The following is a 26,825-nucleotide window of genomic DNA, read 5'->3' as shown; positions in this document are numbered from 1 at the left end:
GGAAAGTCATGCTTTTGATATTTCTGGTATAATGATAATTTTGTCTACCTAATCAGTTTTATCTATCTATCCCATCTAATCTCATCAAGTTTTGCATTTATCCCATGCTTATCATCAGAATAGAGCAAGTGATTACAAAATCCATCAAGCAGTTTAATCACTGGAGTTTTTTTTTCCCTTTGTACTCCCAAGTAAACATGTATGAAAAGGGAGACTGGAAGATGGGTAGAAGACTATCATAAGAATGTCAGCTTGAGGAAGGCTAGGTTTCATTTAACCTTTAAAGATGTATTTTGATCTCCCAAAGAAAAGACTTTCCAAAATCATCATACCAGCCCATGAGAAAGCTCTTTCTCAAAACTGTATGTACTTTAATCTTTTGGCTGAAAATTTGGTAACTCCTGCAAATATTGATGGCCCCAGAGCTGAATATATGGGACAAACAGGTGTCTGGAGCCAGACCTGTTTATACCCCAAAAGCCCATGTGTGCATTTTTCCTGTGCTGATATTTCCCCCATGGGTTTCCTTTCAGTACCATTTACTTGTTTCATTTTAAGTTCTCTCTGATCACCATTAACACTCTGATCTAGATCCCCAGTTAGCCCTCAGCTATTGGCTGGTGTCCAGTATAGCAACACTCAAAGGTAAGTCAAGCCATGGAGTTTGAACTAGACCTGTGATATGAAAATACTGTTTGATTTTTATTTAGCACTTTCATTAACTTTTCCTGTTTCTGCTCCTTTAAAGTGAGGATCTTGGCAAGTTCCCAAAGCCTTTTCGTCTTCCACTGTGTGCAAACCTGAAATTAAAAATAACAAGCCAGGCACAAAGTTAATGCTAGCTGCAGCCCTGAGCAAAGAAATGGGGAAAAAAATTCATTGCCCATGCATGAAGGGGAGGCAGTGCCAGGTGTTTCTCTTATACATTCAAATACCCTCAAACATCAATAGGGAGACATGGTATTGAAAAAACCAAGCCTCCCAGCTGCCTTGAGGCTCAAAATTTCCAGCACAGATGGGTGCCTGAGGATCTCATGTACAAAAGAGAGCCTGCCAGTTGTGCATGCAGAGTCCTTCTAGTTATCAAACCATCAAGGAGTTGGTTCTTCACTGGCCAGGTCATTGGTCCTATAGTGTCTGCAAAGCCCAGTATATGAAGATGCAAGAAACTGTCCTTAAGGCATTTGTTGTTTTTGTTAAGGGAAAGATGCCAAACTGTGACCATTCTGATCTGACTTTGAAGCTAACCCTGCTCTGGACTAGGTGGTTTCCAAGGTCCCTTCTTAGCTAGGTTATTCTAAGTTTCTGTGCTGGTGGAAATCACTTGGCTGGCTGACCACTTTCAGTCTTTAGAGTTAAACAAGCAGTCACATTTTTTTAATGTGATTCATGGTAAATTTCCAAAATCTGTTAATTTGGTTTCCCAAAGGGAACCATTTGTCCCGTGCTACTGCAATGTACACTGTTCAGGTTTTTTTTCCCATTTTCTTCAAAAGTGAGGGCCACTTTAATATAACTTAGTTTTGCCACTGCACACAAAACTTATAGATGCACAGTCCTTTTCATTAGCTCTTTATTTAGCTTATGTGAGGGGCCTTGAAGTCCACAAGGGCTTTGCCTCCTGCAGTGCTGTTTTTCTGTCTCTGCCCATAACTATTGTGCTCCCGCCAATGGAGGCGAAAGACAGCAGGGGGAGAGGAAGAGAGATTGAGTCTTCCTGGAAAGTGCAGCCCAGCTGGGAGATCTAATTTTAGGTTCACGAGACCTGGCACCTTGGCAGTGTCCTTTTCATTGCTGATAATGCTGTTCTGGCACAGAGCAAGCAGTGTGTGAGGAATGCAGCTGGCACGCCAAACTGGCGGGGAGCAGGGGGCTAACATTTGTCTCAGTTATCAGGGTAGCTGCACCAGTGACCCCTTTTGGCTGACTCCTTTGTGCCTACACCTCTGTGGACAAAACCATATAATTACACCCTCATTAGTTCAGAGCCCAGTTCTGAAAGGTCACCCATGCTCTTCTTCTATTATCTCACACTGAATAGGGTGTATCTGTAACTCTTCCCTTCAACACCTTTGGACTAGAGCTACATGTATGGCCACAAAAAGCTTTTGGGGTGAAAGAGTGGTGTTTGCTTCTCTAAGCTAGAGAAAGGAAAGCCAAGAGGAATTTAAAATATTAAACCGTCCCCTCCTTTGCCACTCCTACAAGATCCAGTTTTACTTCATCCCAAGCTCCTGAATCTTGGAGACCAGATTTGATAGGTTCCATTGGCAGGAACCCACCAAAACCATTCCTTGGTAAAGAAGTTTTTTATGCCTTTTGGTTTTGAAGGACCTCTGAAACACTTAGCTCAAGTTTTTCAACTGGGTTTGCACTCCTTGCTGGACAATGAAACTCATATCTTTTCCTCACCTGCAGACTCCTTAGCTGAAGGAGGTGTTTGAAAGGAAAATGTGAAATCAAAAGGCTCCCAGATTATTTTTTTGTTTGAAGGATCACTACATATATGGATATTTAATGTCTTTGAAGCTATTGTGCTCTAGCACAAACAATCCCTTTTATTCATACAGCAGGATGTTTTTCCAGTAGTAAAACAGAGTATGCCTAGATACACATTTCTTCAAGGATGTGCTTAATCTACTACACAATTCTCAGCTTTGCTCTTCCTGGAGGAAGCTCAGAACTGAATTTTAACTGTGGTGGTGAGGTGCTAAAGCTCTTAAAACCCCAGGAAAACCACAAGACTGGAAGGTAGGTTCTTTCGGATTGCAGATCAAAAGCAGCAAACACCATTTTTACTGACGTTTTGAATAGAAGTTTCCTCTCCCTGGAGTTATTACGCAGTGGTTGCAGTAGTGTGCATTTCTGAAGAGCTTCCTGTGTGCCAGCTCAGCACAGAATTCATCTCTGCAGCATTCTGTCATTTGAGAAATCTCTGCTGGGCTGTTGTATGTTGGCATGGAGAAATTAGAGCTATCTTGTGTAGACTGATTAATTTTACTCACATTTGAAGGCTCTTTTTGAAGCCTTCTGCATTGTATTTTCTCACACGTTCTCAGAGATGGCATTTTAAAAGTTAGACAAACTGCTCTGTGTATATATTTGTGCCTTAGAAATAAAACTTGAAAAAAAGACAGGTGCCCAGATATGGCCACAAAAAGCTCCTCTTATAGCTTTGGCATGATTTTTTTTGGACCGCTGGCAGTAGTCAACAGTTTTAGTTCAGATCGTGACTCTTTAGTACTGCTGTGTAGCCCTTAGCTTAAAGTTTTGCAGTGTTACTTTTTGCAGCTAACTTTAGAATATGATACATGGACCAAATTATGAATATGCAGAGTATCCCTAAAGATAAGGCACAACAGGTTTCATTATTTGTCCTGAAATGAGTCTTGCAAATGCCTTATGAATTTGTCCCTACTTTAGAAATTACCTTAAGAAATTATGAACTCAATTAATTTGTAGGTGTTTTGTATTTGCTGCTAGTTTATTTTCACTGGGGAATTTGAAAATAATGGTTGCAATTGTAAAGTGTCTAAATTTGAGATCTGGCATCACTGTAGTTATGGAACCATCCTCTTTGTGACGCAGGACTTTATGTAGCACAATTCCCACATTACCAATAGTCATGGCTTTTGGAAAGTTCAGCCTTTCCCCATACTTCCAATTCCTTTGGCAGGGTGGAGAAAAACACTAGACTGAACACGATCTCAACAGGATCGGTGGAAGAAGGACTCCCCATCTGGACTAAAACAGATCTATTTTAAATAATTGGTTCTTGTTTATCTGACTTTTTTTAAAGTTGGAAGTATCATGTGGAAAAATTACGTATTTTGAGAGATTTCTAAACAGAAATGTAATTTCCATACCTTAGGGTTGACTTTTCAGTTCATCTACTATGATGATAGGTGGTGTAGGAAATGGTGAAGAAAAATGAGTGGATGGATTTTTATCTTCTTGTGAAAACGTGGTGATTGATAGATATTGCATAGATATGTGGGAATCTGTTAATCTATATTTTTTCCTGGCTGCACTTGAAAAGGGGGAAAAAATGAAGAGCAATTTGAGCAAATAAATCCTGCAACAGTTAGTTCTACTTGTTGATTTCAGGTTACCGCATGAGATTAGGATCTAGCACAGACAAAAAGGATTCAGGTCGCCTTCATGTTGATTTTGCTCAGGCAAGAGATGACTTTTATGAATGGGAATGCAAACAAAGAATGCTGGCCAGAGAAGAACGCCACAGACGTAAAATGGAAGAAGACAGACTGCGCCCTCCTTCACCTCCGGCAATAATGCATTATTCTGAACACGAAGCTGCTTTGCTGGCTGAAAAATTGAAAGGTAAGCAGCATTTGCTACTTCTCAGTTTATTATTACTTAAAAGCAGGAGCCATGCAGAGGCCAGAGCAGTGAAGCCAGTTTCTCTCTGATGTGTTTCATTACTTGCCCTGTTAGCTTTCCCCATTGAAATGGCTGTCTTTGCCATTTCCGTGCCAGTGGCAATGGCACTCACTCACCTGCTGGAAATGCATGACATCTGTCTATCTACCTGTGCTTTAACAGCTAAAACACAGCCTTCAGAATGCTACAGATGGGGTTTTTTTTTCTGTTAAGTTGCTGACATCATATATCTTGGAAATACTCTCACAGTAAGACAACCTGTTGCAAGCATCCTTCTTCACATGAAAGGCCTTATTCTTAAAATTACTTTAATCCTTGACATGTAGGTTACTCCGTCACATGCACTTGACTGTCCCTGGCATTCAAATTGTCCACATGAGCTGACACAACTTATCTCTGACACACACCATCCCTTCATTCACTCCCTCTTTAGGGTTAGAATTACTTGTGCAGGATAGTGTCATGTTTTGGTATGTGTTTGCTTCCTTGTTTGTTTTTTTCTAGGTCCAATTACTGAGTTAATATTTTTCAAGGGTGCGCTTCAAGGATTCATTTTATTTTAATAGCTAACATAAACAGTAAGAAGCAAAGAAATAAAGTTATTCATGGTAACAAAATTTATATATATAAAAGAAATATCTAGTAAACAACTTTTCACACCTCTTAGAGTTGTATTTATTTTCATCAAGTGTTTAGCAGCTGTGTTTGGCATTCTTTCCCCCATGATGGCCAAGCACATTGCTTAACTGTGTGCCAGGTCACAAGAAGCTGTGATTCTTGCCACTATTTCAGAATTAATGAGATTAGGCTTAGGCTATCTAGCTGTCATCACACTGGTCTCTGTTCTAACTATGAGGAATGTTTGGGGAGCCGAAGAAGGACAGTGCAAAGTGTTTCATCCTTGGAGCGTGGAGCAGAGATGCACCCTGCTGTCTCTCTGAGTACTGCATTGGTTGCTGTTAGCTGTTGCTACTGCCTCAGTCAGTTGCTAGTTTAGCTGATTCTCATCCCCACCAGATGCCCTTCTCCATAAAATAATTCATCAATCTATCTGGTAGATTGGTGAAATAACCCAGATGGGTTTATAGACCAGAGGAAGAGAGGCCCTAATACAAGAAATTTTAATTCATACCTAGCTTCCAGTCCAGTTTTAGATCCATCTGGTTTTAGTTGAATATTTTAGAGTTAATCTTTTGTAGGGAAGTTTTCTTTATGTAGTAAGGCCTACAGGTTTCCTGAACTAAACCAGAAAATACAAGACGTCTGGACAATTTCTTCCATATGGTTAGTCATTGCTTGGGGCAACTGAATGTGGGTTTTTGCAAGATGTTTAAGATGACTATATTTAGAAGGATTTTTCTTTTCATTATGGGAAGTTTCCATACTTAATTAAAATCTACTCCAAGCAAATCCACTCTTTGGTTCTCCTAAGGGAAATTTAACCAGAACTTGACATATATGCTCAAGTTTAATATAAAAATTTTTTAGCACAATATAGACCAATACTATGTGCATAACTGTTTCTCCAGAAATAAACTTCCAGCAATGTACGTCACTTACATTAAAAAAAAAAGGTAAGTTTATTTTTTTATTGGTTGAAAATCATTAAAATCCAGCAAAATAATATATTGCAATTTTAAAAGTTCTGCTAATTAACAGTTGCCTTGCTGTGACTGTTGTGAAATTAAAGACACCACCCTGGATCTGTACTGATAGGTGAGGGTGGAGAATGCAGAAAAGATCCCTCTCTTCTAAGTGGGCATGAGCTGTGCCCTGTTCTAGGTAGTAAAAAAAGCAGAGTGGGCTTGAGTAGTTACACTGGTCTGCTTTACCTTTCCTATGGCATCACAGCCAGCATCTGTAAAATAGTGGCATTGAACTTTATAGGCTCCCTTGGGCAACATGGAATCACCACGAGCTCTTTGTGACATCCTAAAAAAAGAAGTAAAGCAACATTAAAGAAAATTCTCTAGCAAGGGGCAGTTCATGTAATAGACTCATAAAATCATTAAGGTTGGAAAAGACCTCTAAGATTGAGTCCAGCCATCATCATACATTCGCAATTTAAATGTGGACTTCAGATGAAAGTAGCAGAATATATATATATGTACCCATACACACACAGACATACACATATACACACACACTCACAGAGAAATATAAAACTTGGAGTTAAAATCTCACGTCTCTGTATTATCAGCACATTTGTGCTGCTGCAAAAGCCTGGAGAATTCATCCTAAAGGAAAGAGGGATCACAATATGTCTGCAATTGTCAGGATTTAACTTGAGAGATTGTTTCTTCAGCAGATGCTCTGCAGTTGTTTCCTTAAGGAAGGTCATGACCTTGCTGTAGTGCCCACTTCAAAAGACTCCTGAGCTCTGTTGCCAGCTCATGAGGCAGAGCTGCAGGTGCCCAACATGCAGGTTTCAGCTCCTGCAGTGCCTCCAGAAGTTCACAGAGCAACACCAGCTAAAAAGCAAGCCAAAATAACTAAACATATCTCAACCCAAGATACTGCTTTGCAACCACAGATGTAGATAACTTGGTCTGAATCCAGGCAACTTTTGTTGTCAAAATAACCTTGGAAATTCCTGACAGCAAGGAAACCTTATGGAGAGCAGAGATGAAGTAGGCTTATCAGCCACTCCCCTAATGTGGTCTAGATACTTACTGAGTCTGTAACACAGGTGACAATAATTTTTTTCACTTTCTGCAAACTGCAGCATAAGAGTAAGAAATCATTGTTTCGTGTAACAGACTTGGCTGGAAACCCTTGCCCCAGTGTTGTCAACATATTCCTGTTCCTCTGGTGTGCTGAAGTTACCTGGTACAGCAGTGACTGTGGGTGAGAGAGTATAGAGGAACTTTTGTGCCAGTTGGAAACAGAATTTCATTGTAAATTTTCAGCCAGGTAGTCTTTACTGGTGTGGAGTTTCACAGAGCAAAGGAACCAGTTCTCCAGTGGCTGGTGACTGGGACTGGGAGTCCACTGCATCTGAGGCCTCCTATACATGAGGATTTATCATATACTCTCCATTCCCGGTGGACTACCCTGAATCCCTTCATATCTGCAAAGAACTCGTTTTGAACACTTAATTTTTGCGGGAATTAAAGAAACTATGGACCAGTGCAATTTTTCATCACTTTGCAATTAGTGTGTAGCAAACAGTGTTTGTTTATGTGTATCTCCTTTTCCCTTTTGCCTTTTTCCTTTTTTTTTTTATTTATTAAGATCTTCATTACTCCTGGAAATGAAGTCCTTCTTAACTCTCTCCTTGTTGGCAGTATGAACACTTTTTTCCTGTGCCATTCATATCATTAGCCTGAGCCTTGATTTTCAAAATTAAATGAGCTTCAGCATTCCAACAAGATGAGTAACATGAAGAGCATGAGATCCTTCTTATCTGTTATTCCTTGAGAAAATACCTCAATAAATTCACAGATGTGAACTCTGGGAATCCAAGGTCATTTACAATGAAGTGCAAATGTTATTTACCTCCTTCAACAGCCTTTGAAAATAGACCTTGAGTTCTTGTTTTGACAAAACCAGCAGAATATTGTGTCTTCTGCAATTACACTAGAAAAAAGTGACTTTCACTTCTTCTGGTTCATTGCAGCATTTGTGAGATTTTAATTCCTCAGTGTTAAATCAGATGTGTTATTACTGCACAGTGGAATGTGTCAGTAGATATTTAGGTTCAAATTTGCATGCTCTGACATCTGTTTTCCTGGGTGCATTATAAACAGTTAAGTCATGTGGTGCCCGGAACAAGGCACAACTGGAGATAGGCTGAACCTTTTAAGTGGAATGCTGCTCTGTCAGGTGCATTGGAACAAAACATTTTAATCTGTGCTTATGACATTTGCGTTTCAAAGCAGGATTTCAAACACTATGGTTTTCTTAATTCAAGCATATCTGTACCTAATGGTATCATCTTCAGAAATCACTTCTTGAAAATAAGATCCTTTAAAATGCTACATATGTCTGATTTGCTGTGGGTAGCTAAATAGTTCTATCACTTAACAAAGGCATCTCTTTATATCTGAATATCTGAGTTTTTAAATATTTTGAGCAAAGGAAACATAAATATGTGAGAGTTAAATACAATACCCTGGAATTTACCTCCCTTTTTAATATAGTGTTTCTTTATGAGCACAGGGAAGTTATTCATACAGTTTTTCATTTTAAGAAATATAATTTAAAAATTGAGAAGCTGCTTCTTTGCCAGGCACTGTATTATCCCCTGAAGAGAGCACAGATTGGAAATTAAAATAAATAGATGGCAGTTACAGTAGAATGAGGGATGTGCCGTGCACAAGACTCAGGTAACATCAAGCCTGACAATCTCAACTCTTGCACATGGTTTGAAATATAAACAACATTTAATTGCTTGGGAGACAGGATATTTCACTGAGAAGAAAAATACGCTGCTTTTAATATCACCTTGCAACTGGGGAGCCAGACTGGTGGAGCACTAGAGAGACAGTGCAGTTATGCAGGGAGGCAAGTCTCATGCAGAAAGGCTCAAATTCAGTGCAGAGCTACGTCAGACGGGAGGCAAAGTGAGATCCTATGAACAAATCCAGTGAATACCAGGTTTAAGTGCTGCGACTCTGGGCTTTTTTTAAGCACAGATTTTTTTTATTAGTGGTATATCAGGACAGAGCCCTGAAACAGACATGTTTCGACGCTTTAGCATCAAATCTGTTCCCTCACCATTCCTGGTTTTAGATTATCATTTTCTCCTTCCTTCTTCCATATGCTGCTGACATCTGCTGTGGCACAATACATCTGGCTTCGAGAGCCTCGCACAGGGGCTGTGAGCAGGCACGGTGCGAGGGCACTTTTGTCTGCTGGCACAAGAGCATAAGGTGGGTTCAGCTATCAGCAGCCTGGTAACCCAATTCCCTGGGCACATGCCTCCCAAAGCCTACAGGAGGTACACTCACTGCTTAGTGCATTACTAAAAACGTCCTCCCTCACCTCATCTGTATTGTATCAATGCAGATTTTGAGGTTTTAATATAAGCCCACTGGATTAAATGTACCACACTGCAAAATGACTCAAGTTAATTACTAAGAGCTGGGAAATGGCAGCTCGCTGATCTGAAAGTTTTTGGTGTGATTTTGAGAAATAGGGAGGAAACTCAATACCCTCATAATTACTTTTCATTGGAAATAATGGCATCAGCAGGAGAAGATAATGGATCTCTGTGTCTGACATGAAACACCCACCCCAGGAAGAATCTTGTGTGATTTAATTTGAAAGAAAGAAAGAGTTTGATTACATAGGGGGGAGAGACTACTTTTTAATATATCTTTTAGTGAACATATAAGTGTATTTTTATCAAATCTAGTGTCAGAGATTTGTTACATAACTGGAAAAGTTTCTTGGTTATAGTATGCAGTTAAGGCTATTTAAGAAATAGTAAGGTGGATATTAATCATTCTTTAAAAAAACCCTTTGGCAGTATGAATTTGTATGTCTTGATTCTTACTTGTTATGCAATGCCACTGGGTTAAAAATGTTATTAATCCCAAAAGTACTAGACTGATGTGTGTGATGCATGGCCCAATTATATAAGGGATTTGAGCAGGAAAAAAAGAAGGTGAGGGTAGTAGACTGAAGAGTTGTGTTTCTAGGTCACTGGCAGGCACTCTGTACAGAAGAAGCTCTTAAGCCAAGAGAAAAATAGGTTGTCATTTTGGCACCAGAAGTGGTATGTGCTGGGAAGAAAATTGTTCCTGATGCACGGGGGAGCTGGGCTGAGCCTGCTGATGAGAGAGGTTAGTGAACCTTTTCTCTGACCTGGTTCACCCACAGCAGTCACCTCCTAATGTTTATTCTTTTTCGTGTTGAATTCAGTCTTTGCAATTTAGAAATCATAGTTTTAGTTTAATAAATTATCAAGTCAGGAGTCAGATTAAGAGTAACCGTGGCCATACATCCTCCCCTGGCTGCGGCTTTACGTAATGAAGAAGTTTCCATCCTGAAGTGAACTGTGCCACCTTCCTGTTTGAACTGGGCCCAGTTTGACAAACTGGAGCTGGAGTCTGAGCAGCTGGGCAGCTCCAGGCAGGCTGAGGGCAGTGTAACCATGAGCACAGGGGTAGTGCTGAGCACAAGGATGAGGCAGGGGACACATCTTCCCATGGCACTGCTACAGCTGACAGAGGACAGGCTGTTAATCAGAGGCAAAAAAGGACAGACATATCCCACCACCCTTGTCCTTTCTCTGCCTGCCCTGCAGCACAGTCATGCTCAGTACTTACAAGAGCACCTTCAGGGGGTCTTTGTTTATTGGGTTTCTGCTGGTCAGGGCAGAACTTGGCATAAAGGTGTACCTGCCCCTTCCCATCTTACAGAGAGGCCAAGAATAATAAGATCATTAATGCTTCCCAAAACATAGGTCAACAGCACGGGAGCTTTCTAGGTGTAGTCATTGGATTAAGACCAACTCTGTCTCTTCAGCATGTCCTTGCAAGTCTGGGAGGTTGCATTATGAGAGCAAGATTCAGGACAAGAGACAGTGTATGGTGACTCTGGACAACACCATAGCCCATAGGACAGTGTAGAAGGTTTGCTGTTATTTAGAGAGGCTCAAAGTGTTGTGTGGAAGATCTCAGATACTTTTCAAACATCTGAGAAAGACCAGGGTTGAAAAGATAATAACAAAGCTAAATCAGTAGCCCAAAGTTTGATCTTGTTCTAGCTAGAAGTCCAGCATGCAGTGTGGCTCTTGAAACAGAGAAATACCAAATTAGCTATATTTGCAATATATCTATAAATGTAAAAATTGTAGAAATAAGAGTGTTTGAGTGCCTGGCTTCAGAGTGATACATTAGTCTATATCCTTTCTAATGGCTGAGACCTTAGACACCATCAGCCAAGTTGTGAAAGCACCCGATGGAGGTGCTTAATACTGAGAGATAAATAGTCACATTTGAGGTTACTCTGAGCTGAATTCTACCCTGTGTTACACCAGGGAAACTCCATAAGCTGAAAGTAAAACCCCTCTTTCCAACACCTTTTCCCACGATATCATTCTGTAACAATTGTTGTCACAGTTTTTCCAGTTAAATGTTTATTCCAGTTGGGGTTGCTTAGAGGTGGTCAAATTACAAGCATAGAAATGCAAAACATTTGTCAACAATTATTCGCTTTTTTCATAGAATTATTCCTGTTAACAATTTTCTGGGCAGCTCTAGGGATGCATTTTCTTTTCTTTATATTTCACTTCATCTAAGTTGTGAGCTTGGATTTAAATGTCAAATATCTGCAGTTGATATAAAAGGAATTTGAAATATCTTATCTCTAGTGTGCTGTGATTGAGTCTGGCAGCACCTGGAAATCTCTATCGACAGAGACCCAGCAAGCCATCCTGGATGGATGGGTAATAATCTTCAAATGACACGACGTTGTCAGAGCTTGTGTTAGAGCTGCCCTTTACAGGGACATACAGGGGTGCAGGTGCTTGCAGCAGCCCTTGTGGAATGTTGGGATTACTCCAACCAAACGTGTGCCTGTTGCAGGGATGTCAACACAGGAGCAGGCCAGCCCAGGCTCCCTTTGCAGCTGCTTGAGGGCAGCAGGCACTTCTGGGGCACAGTTCACCTCACCATTAAACAGACAGCAAAAACAGGACTGATAAAACCTACTTTATTTGCTTAGAATATGCTGTGACTTGGAGGAGCAGAAAGCTCTAAGTGTAAGAAATAATTTGCCACATGCTTATTTTAAAAGAACAATTACATATGGGAACATGTCTTATATAAAGGAATTTATTTGAAGAGTGTGTTTTTAAACAGTGTATAATTATGTGCATCCTACCATGAGGGAATAATTTTGAACAGAATTAGGAGTTTTGTTTTATTTTTTTAAATAAACGGCTGCAATCATAAGGCAGTTCACGCTCTGTTTAAATTGGATTCCGTTGCTGCATTTCTTCTACTATTTATCTACTAACTAAAAAAGAAATGAACAATCTCATATAAAAATCTGATTTTCATTGCTAAGAAAGTATTCTGGATGAAACAAATGGATTCACGGTGAGTTACCTTATACCAGTCACTGAGTGAGCTCAGGAATAGAAAAGTTAGAAATTAAGGTGACATAAATTTTAAAACAGTAGAGAAAAGATTTTATTAAATAATGTGCTCCTGTTGTGCATATATTACCCTCTAGCATTTTTGAATGTAACTTCTAATTATGTAATCAATGAAGATGCTGATGTTTACCAATGAAAGGATTTTTTCCTGCTCTGTGAGCAGAGCTGTGAATTAACTATAACAGTCCCACAGACCTCTGCAGCTCCCTAGAAGTATAGTATGATGAAAACAGGTTTTCAGCATGTCCTTTTAAATGGGTAGAATCTACGTGGCAGAAGGATGATATGTTTACGAACATCCCTTACAGACACCCACTGTGCCTGATAAAAACAAAATGAGGGAAGGATGTTTTTTTTCATAGAGGCTCTACAGCAAAACAGCACTTAAATGAGTACTGGGGAGAGACTAAAACGAGGAAAAGGGAGGATATTTCTGTGCTGCTGATTTTCCTTATGCGTGGAAACATGCTAACATTGCCAGAAACCATTACAGGTTATTCTTATTTACTGGTGTAATTATAATAAACATTGTGTTTCAGGGGTGAGTTCTTGGCTGTATTGTGTCTTTGACATCCAGTTCCCATAGAACTCGGCAGGCTGAAGATTTTGCCCAAGTCCTTTGGAGAGCCTTATCCTCATGTTTCCTCACAGTGAAGAGGCTTTGCATGAGTCTTGTTTACATTTGGCATTTCTTAGGGTCTATATTCAGCCAACCTTGCTCGTCAGAGCCACTTAATGCATTCCTGCTGCATATGTACCCAGCAAAGCTCAGAAGTGGAGTCTGATCCAAGGGGACAATATGAAATGAAGGAATGCCCATCTGACTCTTCCTGCCCAGCGAAAATTAATGAATGGTGCTAATGAATCACATGTTAATGTTTTACAACAGATACACCATTTTACACAGGGAATGTGTTGCATGTTATTTTGCGCTTTTTTCTTGAGGGATCTTGGGTGAACATGACTATTCAGCTGTGGAGTGCAAATCTTATTGCTGTAGCTGAAAGCACGTTTCAGTTAATAAGATGTTAAAGATCAGGCAATGTAAAAATCTCTTCTTCAGAGGCTGTGGGCACAGAGCTTGTCACTAGTTCTCTCTGTATTTTAGGCTACTCACCTTTTAAGGAAGTGATTATTGATTCAGAATAAAAGCCAGAATCATCACTTAACAATTAGTATTTCATTATTCTTTGTACATGGAAAGTCTTACAAACTGTGTCACATGTTTATGTATCCTGTAGCACAGTTTGCTGGGTTTAGTATTTTCCAGTTTTTGTTTTAAGTGTCTGTTGGTTATGACTACACCACATCTTCCTGCAATGACCATATACCTTCTCCTACATAAAGGTGTGCATACCATCTAAAATATATATACAGAAATATAACCAAAAAGCACTAGATGAGATGTTTAAAATGAGTTGTTGGTAAATTGAAGTTTTATAGAATAAAATCCTGGTGAAAAAATGATACTGAAATTGCACAAAAATGGTTCCACAGGAAGACACTCTTGTAATAATATTTTCTTGCAGTTCAGTCTAAATGGGACTTGAAAAGAAATGTTTCCTCTTAATCCTGATGAAGCCTGAAGTGTAATGGATGCTGTGCTTAGAGTCTTTTGAGGAAGCTGAGAGCACTGTCAGAGGAAAGAAGATTACCTGGGGAGGGAGTGTGCAAAATTTGGCCTTCTGTTTTGTCAGTCTTTCTGGAGAGAAAAACAACTTTCATTACCTGAATGGCAAACATGAGGATGTAATCTAGGTGTTTTCCTGGATTCATTTGAAATCCTTTAAAAATATATAATGTGAAACATTAAATAGTACAAAACAAATAATGCAAAACAAATGCAGGCACATTGTCTGTTCAAAGCAGTTCCTTATAATTAATCAGTGTTTTGAGGAGGAATTGTTCAGCCTCAACATTGTTCCTTAATTAACAACATGATGTTAGTGAAATCTGTTGACAGAAGTATGGCTGAGCCCAAGCTCCAAGATGAGATTTTGGCTGGGCAGATTAACACAGACACATTTCATTTCCTCAGTGAGTCCAGTACCACAGAGGTCTCCTCACTCCCTCTGTAAGGTCATTCCATATCGCTGAATGGCTTAAGGGACACATTGCAAAAGTGAAGACTCAGGCCACAGGGAAGGTGGGGAGACTGCTTTTTGTTGTGAGAAAGCGATTAAAATGAGGAGAAGACAAGTCTTGAAGATTTATGTAGATTCACATGGCTGTATTGGCTTCTTACATCTGATGGAACAAAGGACACAAAAGTTGCCCAAAATGATATACTGCAAGCAGGATTTATGGTGATTTTAATGTGACACGGAGCAGAAAATGTGTTCTCAGCAGGATATTTATGCCTGCAATTTGAAACCTGTGCTTTGATTGTTCTAGATGATAGCAAGTTTTCCGAGGCCATCACGGTGCTGCTCACCTGGATTGAGCGAGGCGAGGTGAATCGTCGCTCTGCCAACCAGTTCTACTCCATGGTGCAGTCGGCCAACAGCCACGTCCGCCGGCTCATGAACGAGAAGGCGGCTCACGAGCAAGAAATGGAGCAAGCCAAGGAGAGTTTCAAAAATGCCTTAACGGGGATCCTCACTCAATGTAAGTAACTCCCTTTTTGTCCGTGTTGTTGTAGTGATGGTGGTGGTGGTGGTAGTGGTTTTATCATTTTGCTTGTTTGTTTTGGGGGTAAGTAGTTGCAATGCAGTCATGCTCTACTTCACATCCTATTCCATACTCTATGGCAGTTTGGAGGATCAAGGACCATTCCTAAGAACTTATTATTCAAGGTGAGCAAAGTTTCAGTAGTTTTTTTTATTAATAGATGAAGACGTGCTCTATTCACAATGTCTACTCTTGTGTAGACATAACGCCTCAAGAATGGACAAGACAGAAGCCTCACTGCTCTGAGAAAAGGTCATGGTTTTTTTGAGAGAGGGGATATGTAGCCTGTGTGTGGCAGCTAGTTAACTAGGTCAATTGCAGAATAGAGCACAATTAGGTAATATTTTTAGCCTGTGTTTAGGTAAAAGGCAGTAGAATCCAGTAACTTACAGGGATATATTGACAGATAAAGGCCACCTCCACAGTAGAAAAGTATGCTGTACTGCTGCTGGCATCAGGACTGATCTGCCAGTATTAATTGTGCAGATAAACTGTCTTAAATATCTAGTGCTGGCAGCTGTTTCCTTAGTACAGAAATACCATCAATGAACTTACCCTAATTAGGTTCCCTCATAAAACAATGATCAGGATACTTGCCTAGCAGTTTTCTTCAGAGGAGAGGAGAGGAGAGGAGAGGAGAGGAGAGGAGAGGAGAGGAGAGGAGAGGAGAGGAGAGGAGAGGAGAGGAGAGGAGAAGAGAGAAAGGAGAGGAGAGGAGAGGAGAGGAGAGAGAGAGAGGAGAGGAGAGGAGAGGAGAGGAGAGGAGAGGAGAGGAGAGGAGAGGAGAGGAGAGGAGAGGAGAGGAGAGGAGAGGAGAGGAGAGGAGAGGAGAGGAAGGAGAGGAGAGGAGAGGAGAGGAGAGGAGAGGAGAGGAGAGGAGAGGAGAGAGGAGGAAAATAAAAGGCAAGAAAAAAGGAGAAATAAAATGGATTTAATTGTTGGTGGTTTTTAACATGTCCCTTGTTGCTCCTCAAGGAAAAGGCATTATGGTACTCAGAAAGTGAAGCCTGGAGCCAGCCCTCATGTGCCAGTTGAGAACAAACCCCAAGATAGTTTACCAGATAATTTACATTGTCATTTCAGAATCATGCCTCTAAACTTTACATTAGAAAAAGAAAAAGTGCCCTAAAGGCTTTTGTGCAATTAATTTCTGGTCCCTCAGTGGGCATCCTTTAAAAGCTTGGGTTGAGGGCTTAAGCTTGGATGGACTTGTCTGGCTTAGCAGAGCAGCCACTAAAGCTTCCTGCATAAGTGATGGAGAGCTCATCATCTCAGAAGACAAATTCACCACAGGGCATATATCCTAATGTAAGAGTTTAGATGCCAGAACTTAGAAACAAAGATTCTGGGCCAAAGACATTTGATTTCTGGGGACATATGTTCAGAGAGTAAGTTTAAAAGACTAATTCCCTTGGTAATTTGCTAGGCATTGTTGTCTTCTGTCTCAGCATCTAAAAGGCAGTGTGAGGCACAGAGATGCAGGCACCACGCATTGCGTGCTGTTCAGTTCACACCAGGGCCTCTCTAGTTTTGTGTGCGACAGCCAGCTCTAGCATTCAGAAATGCCTTCTTCAGCTGCATTAAAAAAAGTCCCCCATTGTCAGCAGGCTGAACTTTAGTTAAATCAGTCTAAATTAGCCCATTTGTCACCAACTGTTGTAGAACATCTGTCACTTGGAAATAGAGATCCCTGTAGTTTCAGGTGGAAATATGCAGTTTTGGCCATCTTTTTTGCTCCTGTAATGTGCTGACTGCTGAACTTACAAAAACAGAAATAGCTTTGGCTTCAAAATGTGAGTTTCCTAGTGCCACAGTAACAGCAGCGTCTGGAAGAAGAAAGTTTCTGACAGATCTGGCCTAGGAGGACAAGGTCAGCAAAAAGCATCCTCAGGGAAAGGTGTTACGCTGTGGATTTTATAAGAACAAGTTTTACAAGCTTTCCATATGTTCCCCATTGTTTATTTTATAAACATCATTAACACTGACCATTATTAGCGTTAATGTCTTATTAAAATTCCTTGGAAACTTGCTGTGAACAGATGGATAATGTTTTTCCTTTACACATGTATATGCCTAAGATTGCTAAGCATGGAGATTCTGAAATGAGCTTCCTTTTTGCAAGGAAATTTGAATTGATCTGTATTTGAATTGATCTGAGGAGTGTTTTTCGTGCATTTTTTTCCATTGCTGTTCCACAGTCCTGCATAATTGACTACAATATGTCAGTTGCTTTATGAAGAAGAGTTTGAAAATATGAGATGTCCAAAATAGGTGTGTGTGGCCTGTTAAATTCTGCAGACTGATAGAAACCCACTTCTGCTTTTCTGGAGTAAGGATCCACAAGTCTAGTGTTATGCTGCAGCTGTGTGGCCATTTGACATAAATATTACAGTATTTTAAAAATATCATGTGGCAGTCCTCTCTCATGAACTAGGTCAGATGTCAGTTTGGAGCTGACCATTCTGGGCTTTCTTTGCATTCAGAAGAGAAAAATAAGAAACTCCACGGAATGAGTCATCAAACTGACCTCATGGTGCTCTTCCAATGAGGTGAATCATCCCTTGGATATGCCATTTTTTCTCTGCTGCCCATAGAGGATTCACAGGGGGCCTAGCTCTGAACCAGATGTCCCACTTTTCACATGTCTTGTTCAGAGCAGATTAATCCCACTAACCGTGTACAGCATTGATAGAGATGGGTGTAGCATAAGGGAAGAACTTGGAGTTAGATAAAAAATGCCAGCAATGAATGTTATGGGGAGTGAAAAAGAAATAAAATTGGCTTCAAGTGCACTCACCTGGAATATACACACTCACACACATACACACACATAGAATCTTGGTGGGTCTCAGTAGAAAATACTTTCTTATTAATGAGGATTACTGTGACCAGAACATTTCATCTTATGGCCTAACTAATAAAGAAGTACAGGCGTTGAAATCCCTGCTACAAATTTGTGCCTGGAGGTATTTAGGAGATTACTGAGCAGATTACCCCTAAAAATTTGGGTCAATTGCTCAGCACGTGAATTAATTACCTCATCAAGGTACTTGTGCCAGGATAATCTGTGAAATAAAGTGTATTACTGTTGTCACACCACCAATTTATAGCACCTGATTTAAGTGCTACAGGGATTCTTAGTATGGTGCTTCTTCAGTTATTTAAGGGATTAAGAGAGAAAAATTTCTACTTCCTTCTTTTTATTAAATTACTTGATTTTTTTAGATTTGAATTTGTGCCTAAAGTGTGGATTGTTTTCAAGGATTTAGGATAGGTCTGTCTTTGTGGTTCAACATCTATTTACTCCCCCAGCTTAGATACATGCGACACTGCCCCTTGGCTTTCCCTTCATCTCTGTTTCATTTTCTCCCAAGCCACCTGTTCAGCGTAAGGTTTACAGATGTTTGTCCCCATGTTTAAGAAAAATGGAGGCCCTAGAGATATCCCTGTTGGGTTGTTGGTGTTTTTTTTTAGACTGCACCAAAGCCTCAATTTCCTCTTCTGACTCTCTTCTCCATGCATTGTAAACTTTGCCTACCTCTTACTGAGTTTTCAGACTATTTAATGCAGTCTCCCTTAGAAACACTGAAAAAGGTACCTACAGGTGAATAATATTTCCATATTCAAAAATTAATTTGGTATCTAAAGAGTAAGACACAGAAGGTGGTGGAAGTGTCCCAGTATACAAGTTGATAGGTTATACACATGATGTAATGAAGTGCCCCATGGCTGGTTACTGAGCAGATTATGACACTCCATCATTTGGACATTTTGGCCCATTTTACTTAAGAACTAATGGACTTAGTGGACTCTGAAACCAGGTCCCTGTCAGAGTCTATGAATCGGTCTCTTGTGTGCCTGTGGGAGAACAGTGAGAGGAGGGTGGTTTTTATCATGGGGCCCCCTGACCAGTTTACTTCCCATGGAATCATAGAATCAGTAAGGTTGTAAAAGACCTCCAAGATCATTTGAGTCCAGCCTTTGAATAAAGACCACCATGCCAACAAAACCATAGCACTAAGTGCCATGTCCAGTCATTTCTTAAACACTTCCAGGGATGTTATCTTCACCCTGGGAAGCCTGTTCCAATGGTTAACCACTCTTTCAGTGAAAAAATTCTTCCTGATGTCCAGCATGAACATGAGCAAGGAGTTTTCTTTGAAACTTTTACTTTTTTCAGTTCAAAAGTTTTACTTTTGAACTGAAAGGGGACCAGTTTAGATTAGCTATTAGGAAGAAACGTAGTGTGAGAGTGGTGAGACACTGGCACAGGTTGCCCAGAGAAGCTGTGGATGCCCCACAGTGTCCTGGCAGTGTTCAAGGCCAGGCTGGATGAAGCTTTAAGCAACCTGGTCTAGTGAAAGGCGTCCCTGCCCGTGGCAGGAGGGTTGGAAACAGATGATCTTTAAGATACATTCCAAGCCAAACCATTCTATGATTCTGTGGATTATGACATTATGCAGTTTACCTGCTCTGCCTGTATCTTCAGCCCTTACTTGTGAAACAGGAAGTGAAGCTAGATTCAATTTTGAGCTGATTCAGTAGGCCTCTCCATTTAGGAAGAATCAAAGGTTTGGGGAGAAGGCTGTGTGTCATGTACCCCTTTTTGGACTCTAACAATTGTCACCTTGAGTTTTCCTTTCCTTTCTACTAAAGGACTCCAGTGGTATATTAGATTACATCAAATACTTTTATCAAATAGCTGGTAGGTATCTGACATGAATCCAAAAAACAAAAAACAAAAAAACGAAAAAAAATCCAAAAAACAAACAAAAAAAATTAAATAATTCTGAAGGGAAAAGCATTCTCAATAGACTGAATAAAATTCTCCTCCTTTCATATTTCTTCATTTTCATTCTCTGATCTCCCTGGATTTGATTTAATCTCTTTTGACATTATCAATGCCTTCAGAGATAGAATCTGCTTTTTTTTTATGTTAAAAAAGTAAGAAAAATGTTAAAAATACTTTCTGAGCTCTCTTAAAAAATATTGGCATCAGTTTTGTTTTTCTCTTTACAGGTTCACTTCAGAAATTGCTCTCTTGCTTTAGAAAAGATAAAATTTACATTGATATAATGATGAATGCTAAAATCACTGTCTCATCTGGTTTCCTTTAAATTCCATACTTCAGTACTTTTTCCCCAAAATCCTTCCACTTTTAGTATTCTTATAGCACCAAAAATGAAGCCAGTTTCATTACAGACATTAAAAGCATGCTGATTAAATGCTTAGCAGTCAGACTTTTAAAATACAATCATGCTTTTCAGAGCAGTCTTTCAATTGCTCCACATTAATAACAACTTTTAAAAGGATTTTCCTGCTCTTTAATTGTCCAGTCTTACAGTCTTTCTTTCATTTGCCACTGACTAATTCAAAAATATAAGCTTACTTTATGTGCAATTTTTAGGTCATCATTAAGCTCTTTGTGAAAGAGATTGAGTCATATAATGTGTTTTTACAGTGCAACCCAGTTCTCAGTTGGTGTCATAGAATGCCACTATAATACAAACATTAATCATCCATGTCATTAGTTGCCACTATTGCTTTCTACCTTGATGCATTTCTAAAAAAGAAAAAATAAAAAGTACAAAATAACCTCTGCAATCCATCCAGTTCCTTTTGTTAGCTCATTTAGTCAGTGTGCTCTTGGCTTGTTTCTATACTGATAATTTGTCCAGTAAAGCTCAGCTGGATCTCTTTATTCTTTTTTCAGTTGTCCTTCCATTTATGAGATTTTCTATCTCATATACACATGTTCCCTAAAAGCATTTCTATACAGGATGCTGTGGCAGTGGCAGAGAATAGAGATGAAAGACTCCATTTTTATTTTACCTTGTGTTCTTGTAGTTGCTCTCTTTCTTTTGGCAGTATAACCCTTTGTGGTTGCAATTGGTAGTATTTCCCATAGCTTATTCCTCTGTGCTTCATTTTCTTTGAATGACTGCATTCCTTCCATTGTCTGTAGCTTTCACTCCACCTAAAGTCAATACAAATCTTGGTATTGATTTAAGCATGGACAGAATTTCAACAGAAGCTCTTCTGTTACTTTTAAGAGGATGTGTGGTTTTGTTTTTTTTTAATGTAGTCCATTAAATATGCATGGTATTTTGCAGAAAAATAAAAGCACTGCCTTCCAAAAGAATTCAGTCTGTTTTGACAACTCATGCCACTTGCCTGCAATCTGCATTTCTCCTAGATGATGACACAAGGTTCAAGGCAAAGAAGCATGTGCTTTAATCACGTGGAAATCTGTGCTTGGTTTTGACTTGCCTTGATGAGTAGAGACAGGGGTAAGGGCCTGATGCATCACAGAACTGAGCTGTAAATGTTCTATGGAAATAAAGGATGAGGGAAGAGTCATTAGGCAAGGAAGGAAAGGTGGTTTCACCCAAAAGGATGAGTTGGCTGTGCATACCATGTGGTCTGCACATCTAAAGCTGTTCAGACTGCTTACAAATGATTGAATAAACCTTATAAGTATGAATAATCCTATGCAACTAGGAGTGATTGAAATACTTGCTCCCTTCAGTGTGCACTAGTCATGCTTCATGTCAAATCACTGGATTTGTCATAAATGGTGTAGTTTTGATGATGACAGAGATGTTATGGGGCAAGAAAAGAGTTTTGGAAAGGGATGGACTATGTGGGAGAAAAAGATGGACACACACAGAAGGAACAAAACTACAGAAGGAAGAAGTCAGGGCACACAAGAGAACATAAGGTATGGCAACAGATGGAGAAGTAAATTTCACACCTGAAGTATGTGAGACAATTTTTTTGTTTTGATTGCCAGTAGAGTCTATGACTCTTGAAACCTCCTCATCCACATGTTTATCCTTTTTCTTCAGCAAAAGAAACCATATTATGCCCCCCAAAAACATAGCTCTCCTGGGAATATTTCAATCTGCAAGATTCCTGCATAATTATTACTTCACTTAATGGGACCTGCGATGACTTAATGTCATTTATGATGTTCCTACATTACAGAGTTCCCTGGGAGTTCTCTTTTTGGACAGATTTACCAAAAATGGTGGTTCCCACTTTTGCTACTTTTAAATCTAAGAACTTAAAAGAAAGCTGTGCCTAACAATAAATAAAAGAAGGAATAGCTAATTATCTGCAATAATTAGGGAATAGTGGATAATCTTGGGAATAGTTTATAATCTTGTCAAGCTGACAAAGAAAGCAGCATTCACTTCCCCTTTCTTTGAGTTGGTGGGGGGCAGATGAGGTTTTTTTAGGTTTTTTTCTGGTTGTCAACACAAGGTCCATAAAGTCCATTCCATAATGTAAGATGGTGGCATTGAAAGAGCAGGTATCGCACATTTGTGCTTGCCCTCCTGTGTTGTGCTGGTCTAATGTCAGGCACCTGTTTGTTGAGAAATGACATGAAGGTGAAGTGGTCTTGTTGAGTCCGAGTGATTTATCACATGGCACGGCGCCAGCTCTTGCAGTTACACCAAGCTGTCAGTTTCTCTGTTGTAAATTAAACCAGGGTTTCATAACCTAAAAGATTTTCAAAGCTTAAACTGTAGACAGATTTTCTAGCAATATCTTGCAGGGCAAACTGGGCTCTCTGGAATTAAATTGTACTTTTTTCTTTATTTCAAAGTTTAACAGGGAGCATTCTACTTCTAGAACTATCAATTCTTGATATACATACCTCAGACAAGTTACTGCACAGGTTTCAGTATGAATCCTGTAAACTGGGCACTTTTAGTTTCCCCATACTGCTTCCTCTTTCACTGTTTCCCACTGAGTTCCTTAGCTAAAAGAAGGAGAAAGAAAAGCAGTGGCTGCTGACACAGGGGTTTGATATTCTTACAAGACCAGGGGTTGTAGTAAGTGCTGTGGTAAATTTTTTTTTTTAATTTGTCTATGTGGATTGTATTAGAAAGTAGTATTTCTTTCTGCATCACCCAGGTATGGACTAGTGACATTCACTAAGCCTCTTAATAACCCACACAAGCCAGTCTGAATCAGATGGAACGGGAAGAGGGACCAAGCATGAACCCTTCTGGTCTCAAATGCTGGAGGCCTAGTCAAAGGGAAATGTAGAAGTAATTTAGAGAGGACATTCTTTCTAGTATTCAGGTAGGTGAGACAGGGTAGGAGGAAAACGTCCTTCTTCCTCTGGTAAGTCTTGTAATTGCTGTCTGCACTGCTGAGACCTCTGTACCAGGATGAGAGCAGGAGAGGTGAGACTGCTAGTAAAGGATGACCCCCCTGACTCTGTCTGCAGGATTAAATTAAGCTGAGCTAGGGCAGGCTGGCCCATACCGTTCAGCTGTTAGAAAGCTGTTGCTCTGGGTCAGCTAGTGTTTTCCCACAAAATGTGGTACAGTTCAGAGTTTGATGCAGGCCAAGTAGTTTCCCAGAAAAGCATCTTTTTGGGAAGAGAGAAGCACTGTTGCTGCAGGGACACTCAGCATGCTGTGCTCATTGGTTTCAGGGAATAAGAATGGTCCCTGGTTGGTTTTGATTGCTAGGACAGATGTAGTTATTGGTAGAAGGGCAGGTTGAGAAATGGCATCCTTGCAAGCTGACCGCCCACACAGCAAAATGATTTGGGAGATAAATCACTGCAGATTCTCTCGGTCTGTCCAAAAAGGTGGAATTTGGGGATGTAATAGTGAAGTCCTATGGTTTTCTCCTTTATCATGCTATGTCTTAACACTATGTCTTATGAAACCTCCAGGCATCTGGGCAGCACACAGACCAAATTTCTCTGATGGGGTTGCAGATAATTGTGAATTTTAAAATGTTTTTTTTAAAAAACACAGCCAAACACAAAACCCCAACAAAGCCAAAATCAAAGTGGAGTGGCAGATGAAGTATTTTGCACAGCTGACAAAACCTGTGTCTTCATTATACAAGTCTATAATGTCCTTTGCTTCTGTATCTAGCTGTGGTATGCTTTACTTCAGGACCCACCCCTTGCATTATCTGCAGTCTTCCCCAGGGTGATATTTCCAACTCTTATGTTTTCCTCTGCTAGTCAAAGGCAATCACATCTGTTTCTCTGTCTGTGGCATGTGAATTGAGTAACAGGGAGAGGCTGCAGGTTTTCAATTCTAAAAGTGAGAAATTCTTTTTTAAAAGTAAGCAGTGCCATAACCAAAAGAATGAGTGTTTGGCTCAAATTAATTAAAATAATACATGTTTCATTACTCTGCAATCTGTCTACCATCTCTCTTACCCATGTCACATGTCATTTACCTACGCACAGTTTTAGCCTTGGACTTAATGCTAAGTTCTGTTCAGCTCATTACCAAATGCCTTTCAGGACTGTTGCCAAAAATATTCTCTTCCCTATCCAAAACTGACCTGGGGACTCTAATTCATTCACTACAGCATCTAGCCTTGACTACTGTAATTCCTTGGTTTGCTGGGCTTGGAGCCAAATCGATTGGCAGACTGCAGCTTAGTCAGAATTCAGCAACAGGGCTTCTGACCCAAACCACGCCAACTCTATATCCTCCCTGTGCTGCGACTCTATATTTGAAAAGCGTGTTATACATTTACTGTAACAGTTTCCTTTACACTGTAATTTTATGGGTTGAATTTTTCCTTTACCCTTCATGTCAACTGTCACACTCTTACAGAATTTTTCTGTGTTAAATTGCCATATATTCTACTCTGACACTTGCAGTAATTTAGTGCAAAGCCCTTTTCATCCTGCATCCTTAATTGGTGGAATTGGAAGTAAAATTCTACATGAAATCTGAGTATTTTATCTGCCATCCAAGACTTTTGCTTTTATTCTAACACATTTTTTTGTTTCTATTTTGTTTCTTTTTCTAGTATAAATTATGTATATAATAATATGTAGTACAAAATAATATGCATGGCAGAAAAATTGAGTACTTCTTAACTCCTGAACCCAGAGATAAATTTCAGCCTTCACTCAATCATGTATTTAAAATTGACTGCTTGATAATGTAATGCAGGGTAAAAGTATTCTCTCTACCTCTTAATCTGCACATAAGGCTACACTTTGGTTCTCATCTATTTCTGTTTTTCTTTGGTAGTAAAATTTTCAAATATTCTGTATCAAATATTTTCTTGCCTGGGAGATATTCTAGTTTTCCATTTCATACAATCTTCTATGCAACATCTGCAGGCATTGTCAAAGGGATTTTTGCTGTTTTTCCTAGTTTTTCTGGTTGCTTTTACATTTATACTTGATAGCAATACTTTTTCCAGGTAACATTATTTATGGCAGCAGAAACCGAGTCGTAAACTTCCTATTAATATACTTATTATGACCTGGAACCTCTAATAAAGTGTATTGCACTTGCATATCATTCTAGGGTTAGTTATTTGGGTCTTTCTAACTATTTATAACACAGCAGAAAAGCAATTAGATAATAATCCTTTGTACGCAACATGCCGCATAAATTAGCAGCCACAGAATAAGTCATTAGGAAAGATACAATTACTTACATCCTGTAGGCCATATTGATGGGAAAAACATGACATGTTATGGACCCTTCCAGAACAATGTGTTTTTTTAAATCCTAATTTAGTAAGGAAATAGCTTTGCATATGGTCAATGAAAATTTGATATAGCATAGAACTCACTAACAGATGTTTGACAATGAATATTTCATGTTACTTAATAATTCTACTTACCAGTCACAGTTGACACTACAGTGCATTCTGGAGTTCAAGGTGCCTTGGAGAGATAGATATGACCTGTTATATAGTTTTGGGAATTTCTTCCTAGAGATCAGAAATAATCTGAAAACCATGGTCAGCAGTGAAGACTCAGATTATGAAGATATCAGCCCAAAATCTGGGGCCTCTCTTTGGACAAGTTTACCCAGACACAGACAAAAAATGAGTTAGCTGGGGAGTTTCTCAGCTAATATAAACCATGGCCTCTCCTTAGAGGTGAATCTACCATCCCTATGGGCTGTGTGCTGCTGGATCACTTACCCATACAAATTTGGTCCTGATCAGGAGTGGGTACATCATGTCTTGTCTTCCAATTTCACAGAGCACAAGCATTATGCCAGCTTTAGGCTTCCAGAGTACCTATGGGAAAACAAATGAGTCTTGGTGCAACAAGAAAAAACGTGGCAGAGCAGGTTTACATTGAATTGCCATCTCATGGTACAGGAATGCAGGATCTTGGTGCAGTACAAACAGATGTGGAGGCACTTCCCTATACCATGACCTTGGCTGCTGTTTAGCTCTAATGTAATTCTTGGAGACCTTTTATGGTGGAATTTGCAAAGCTTCATAGCTTAGATTGCTGTGAATATTGAAATTGCTGTACGTACATTGACACTTTGTTTGAATAGAGCACTGATATGTTGGTCCTTGATACATACTCATTTAGTATTGTCCTCTGCATCTTCCTTTTTATTATCCTTTGCTACCTGTTTCATAAAGTTTCTTTAAATGGCTTGATTTTTAGCATGTTGTACTCATACTATCCGACCTCTTGTCACTTTTTTAATTCCAAAATGTTAGGTAAGTGAAGAAGATCCTTTTAGTATTCACTTTTCTACTGCAGTTACACAAGAAGAAGCTATGGCATCTTCCTAGCTTGCATTTCCATTGAGGAAAGTTTCTGAAATTATCAGATAATGACTTTTGATAAATCTTAGCACCTGTTCACATAATGGAAATTAAA

The 26,825-nt window shown here is 39.6% G+C and overlaps 1 protein-coding gene across 8 annotated transcripts in view; it reads left to right on the top strand.

Annotated features, from left to right (window-relative positions):
* The window catches only part of ENOX1 (ecto-NOX disulfide-thiol exchanger 1), a 357,261-nt gene that overhangs the window by 261,047 nt on the left and 69,389 nt on the right, over positions 1-26,825 (top strand). For all 8 annotated transcript variants that reach the window (XM_064714384.1, XM_064714364.1, XM_064714402.1 and 5 more), the window contains 2 exons: positions 4,108-4,341; positions 14,906-15,118. In XM_064714384.1, coding sequence (XP_064570454.1) covers positions 4,108-4,341; positions 14,906-15,118 — 447 coding nt within the window. The remainder of the gene's footprint in view (positions 1-4,107; positions 4,342-14,905; positions 15,119-26,825) is intronic.

This window comes from Zonotrichia leucophrys, chromosome 1 (genome assembly GCF_028769735.1).
Source record: "Zonotrichia leucophrys gambelii isolate GWCS_2022_RI chromosome 1, RI_Zleu_2.0, whole genome shotgun sequence".
In the NCBI taxonomy this organism is placed as follows: domain Eukaryota; kingdom Metazoa; phylum Chordata; class Aves; order Passeriformes; family Passerellidae; genus Zonotrichia; species Zonotrichia leucophrys.
The sequence above is the reverse complement of the archived record's forward strand: the minus strand, read 5'-3'. Positions and strand labels throughout refer to the sequence as shown.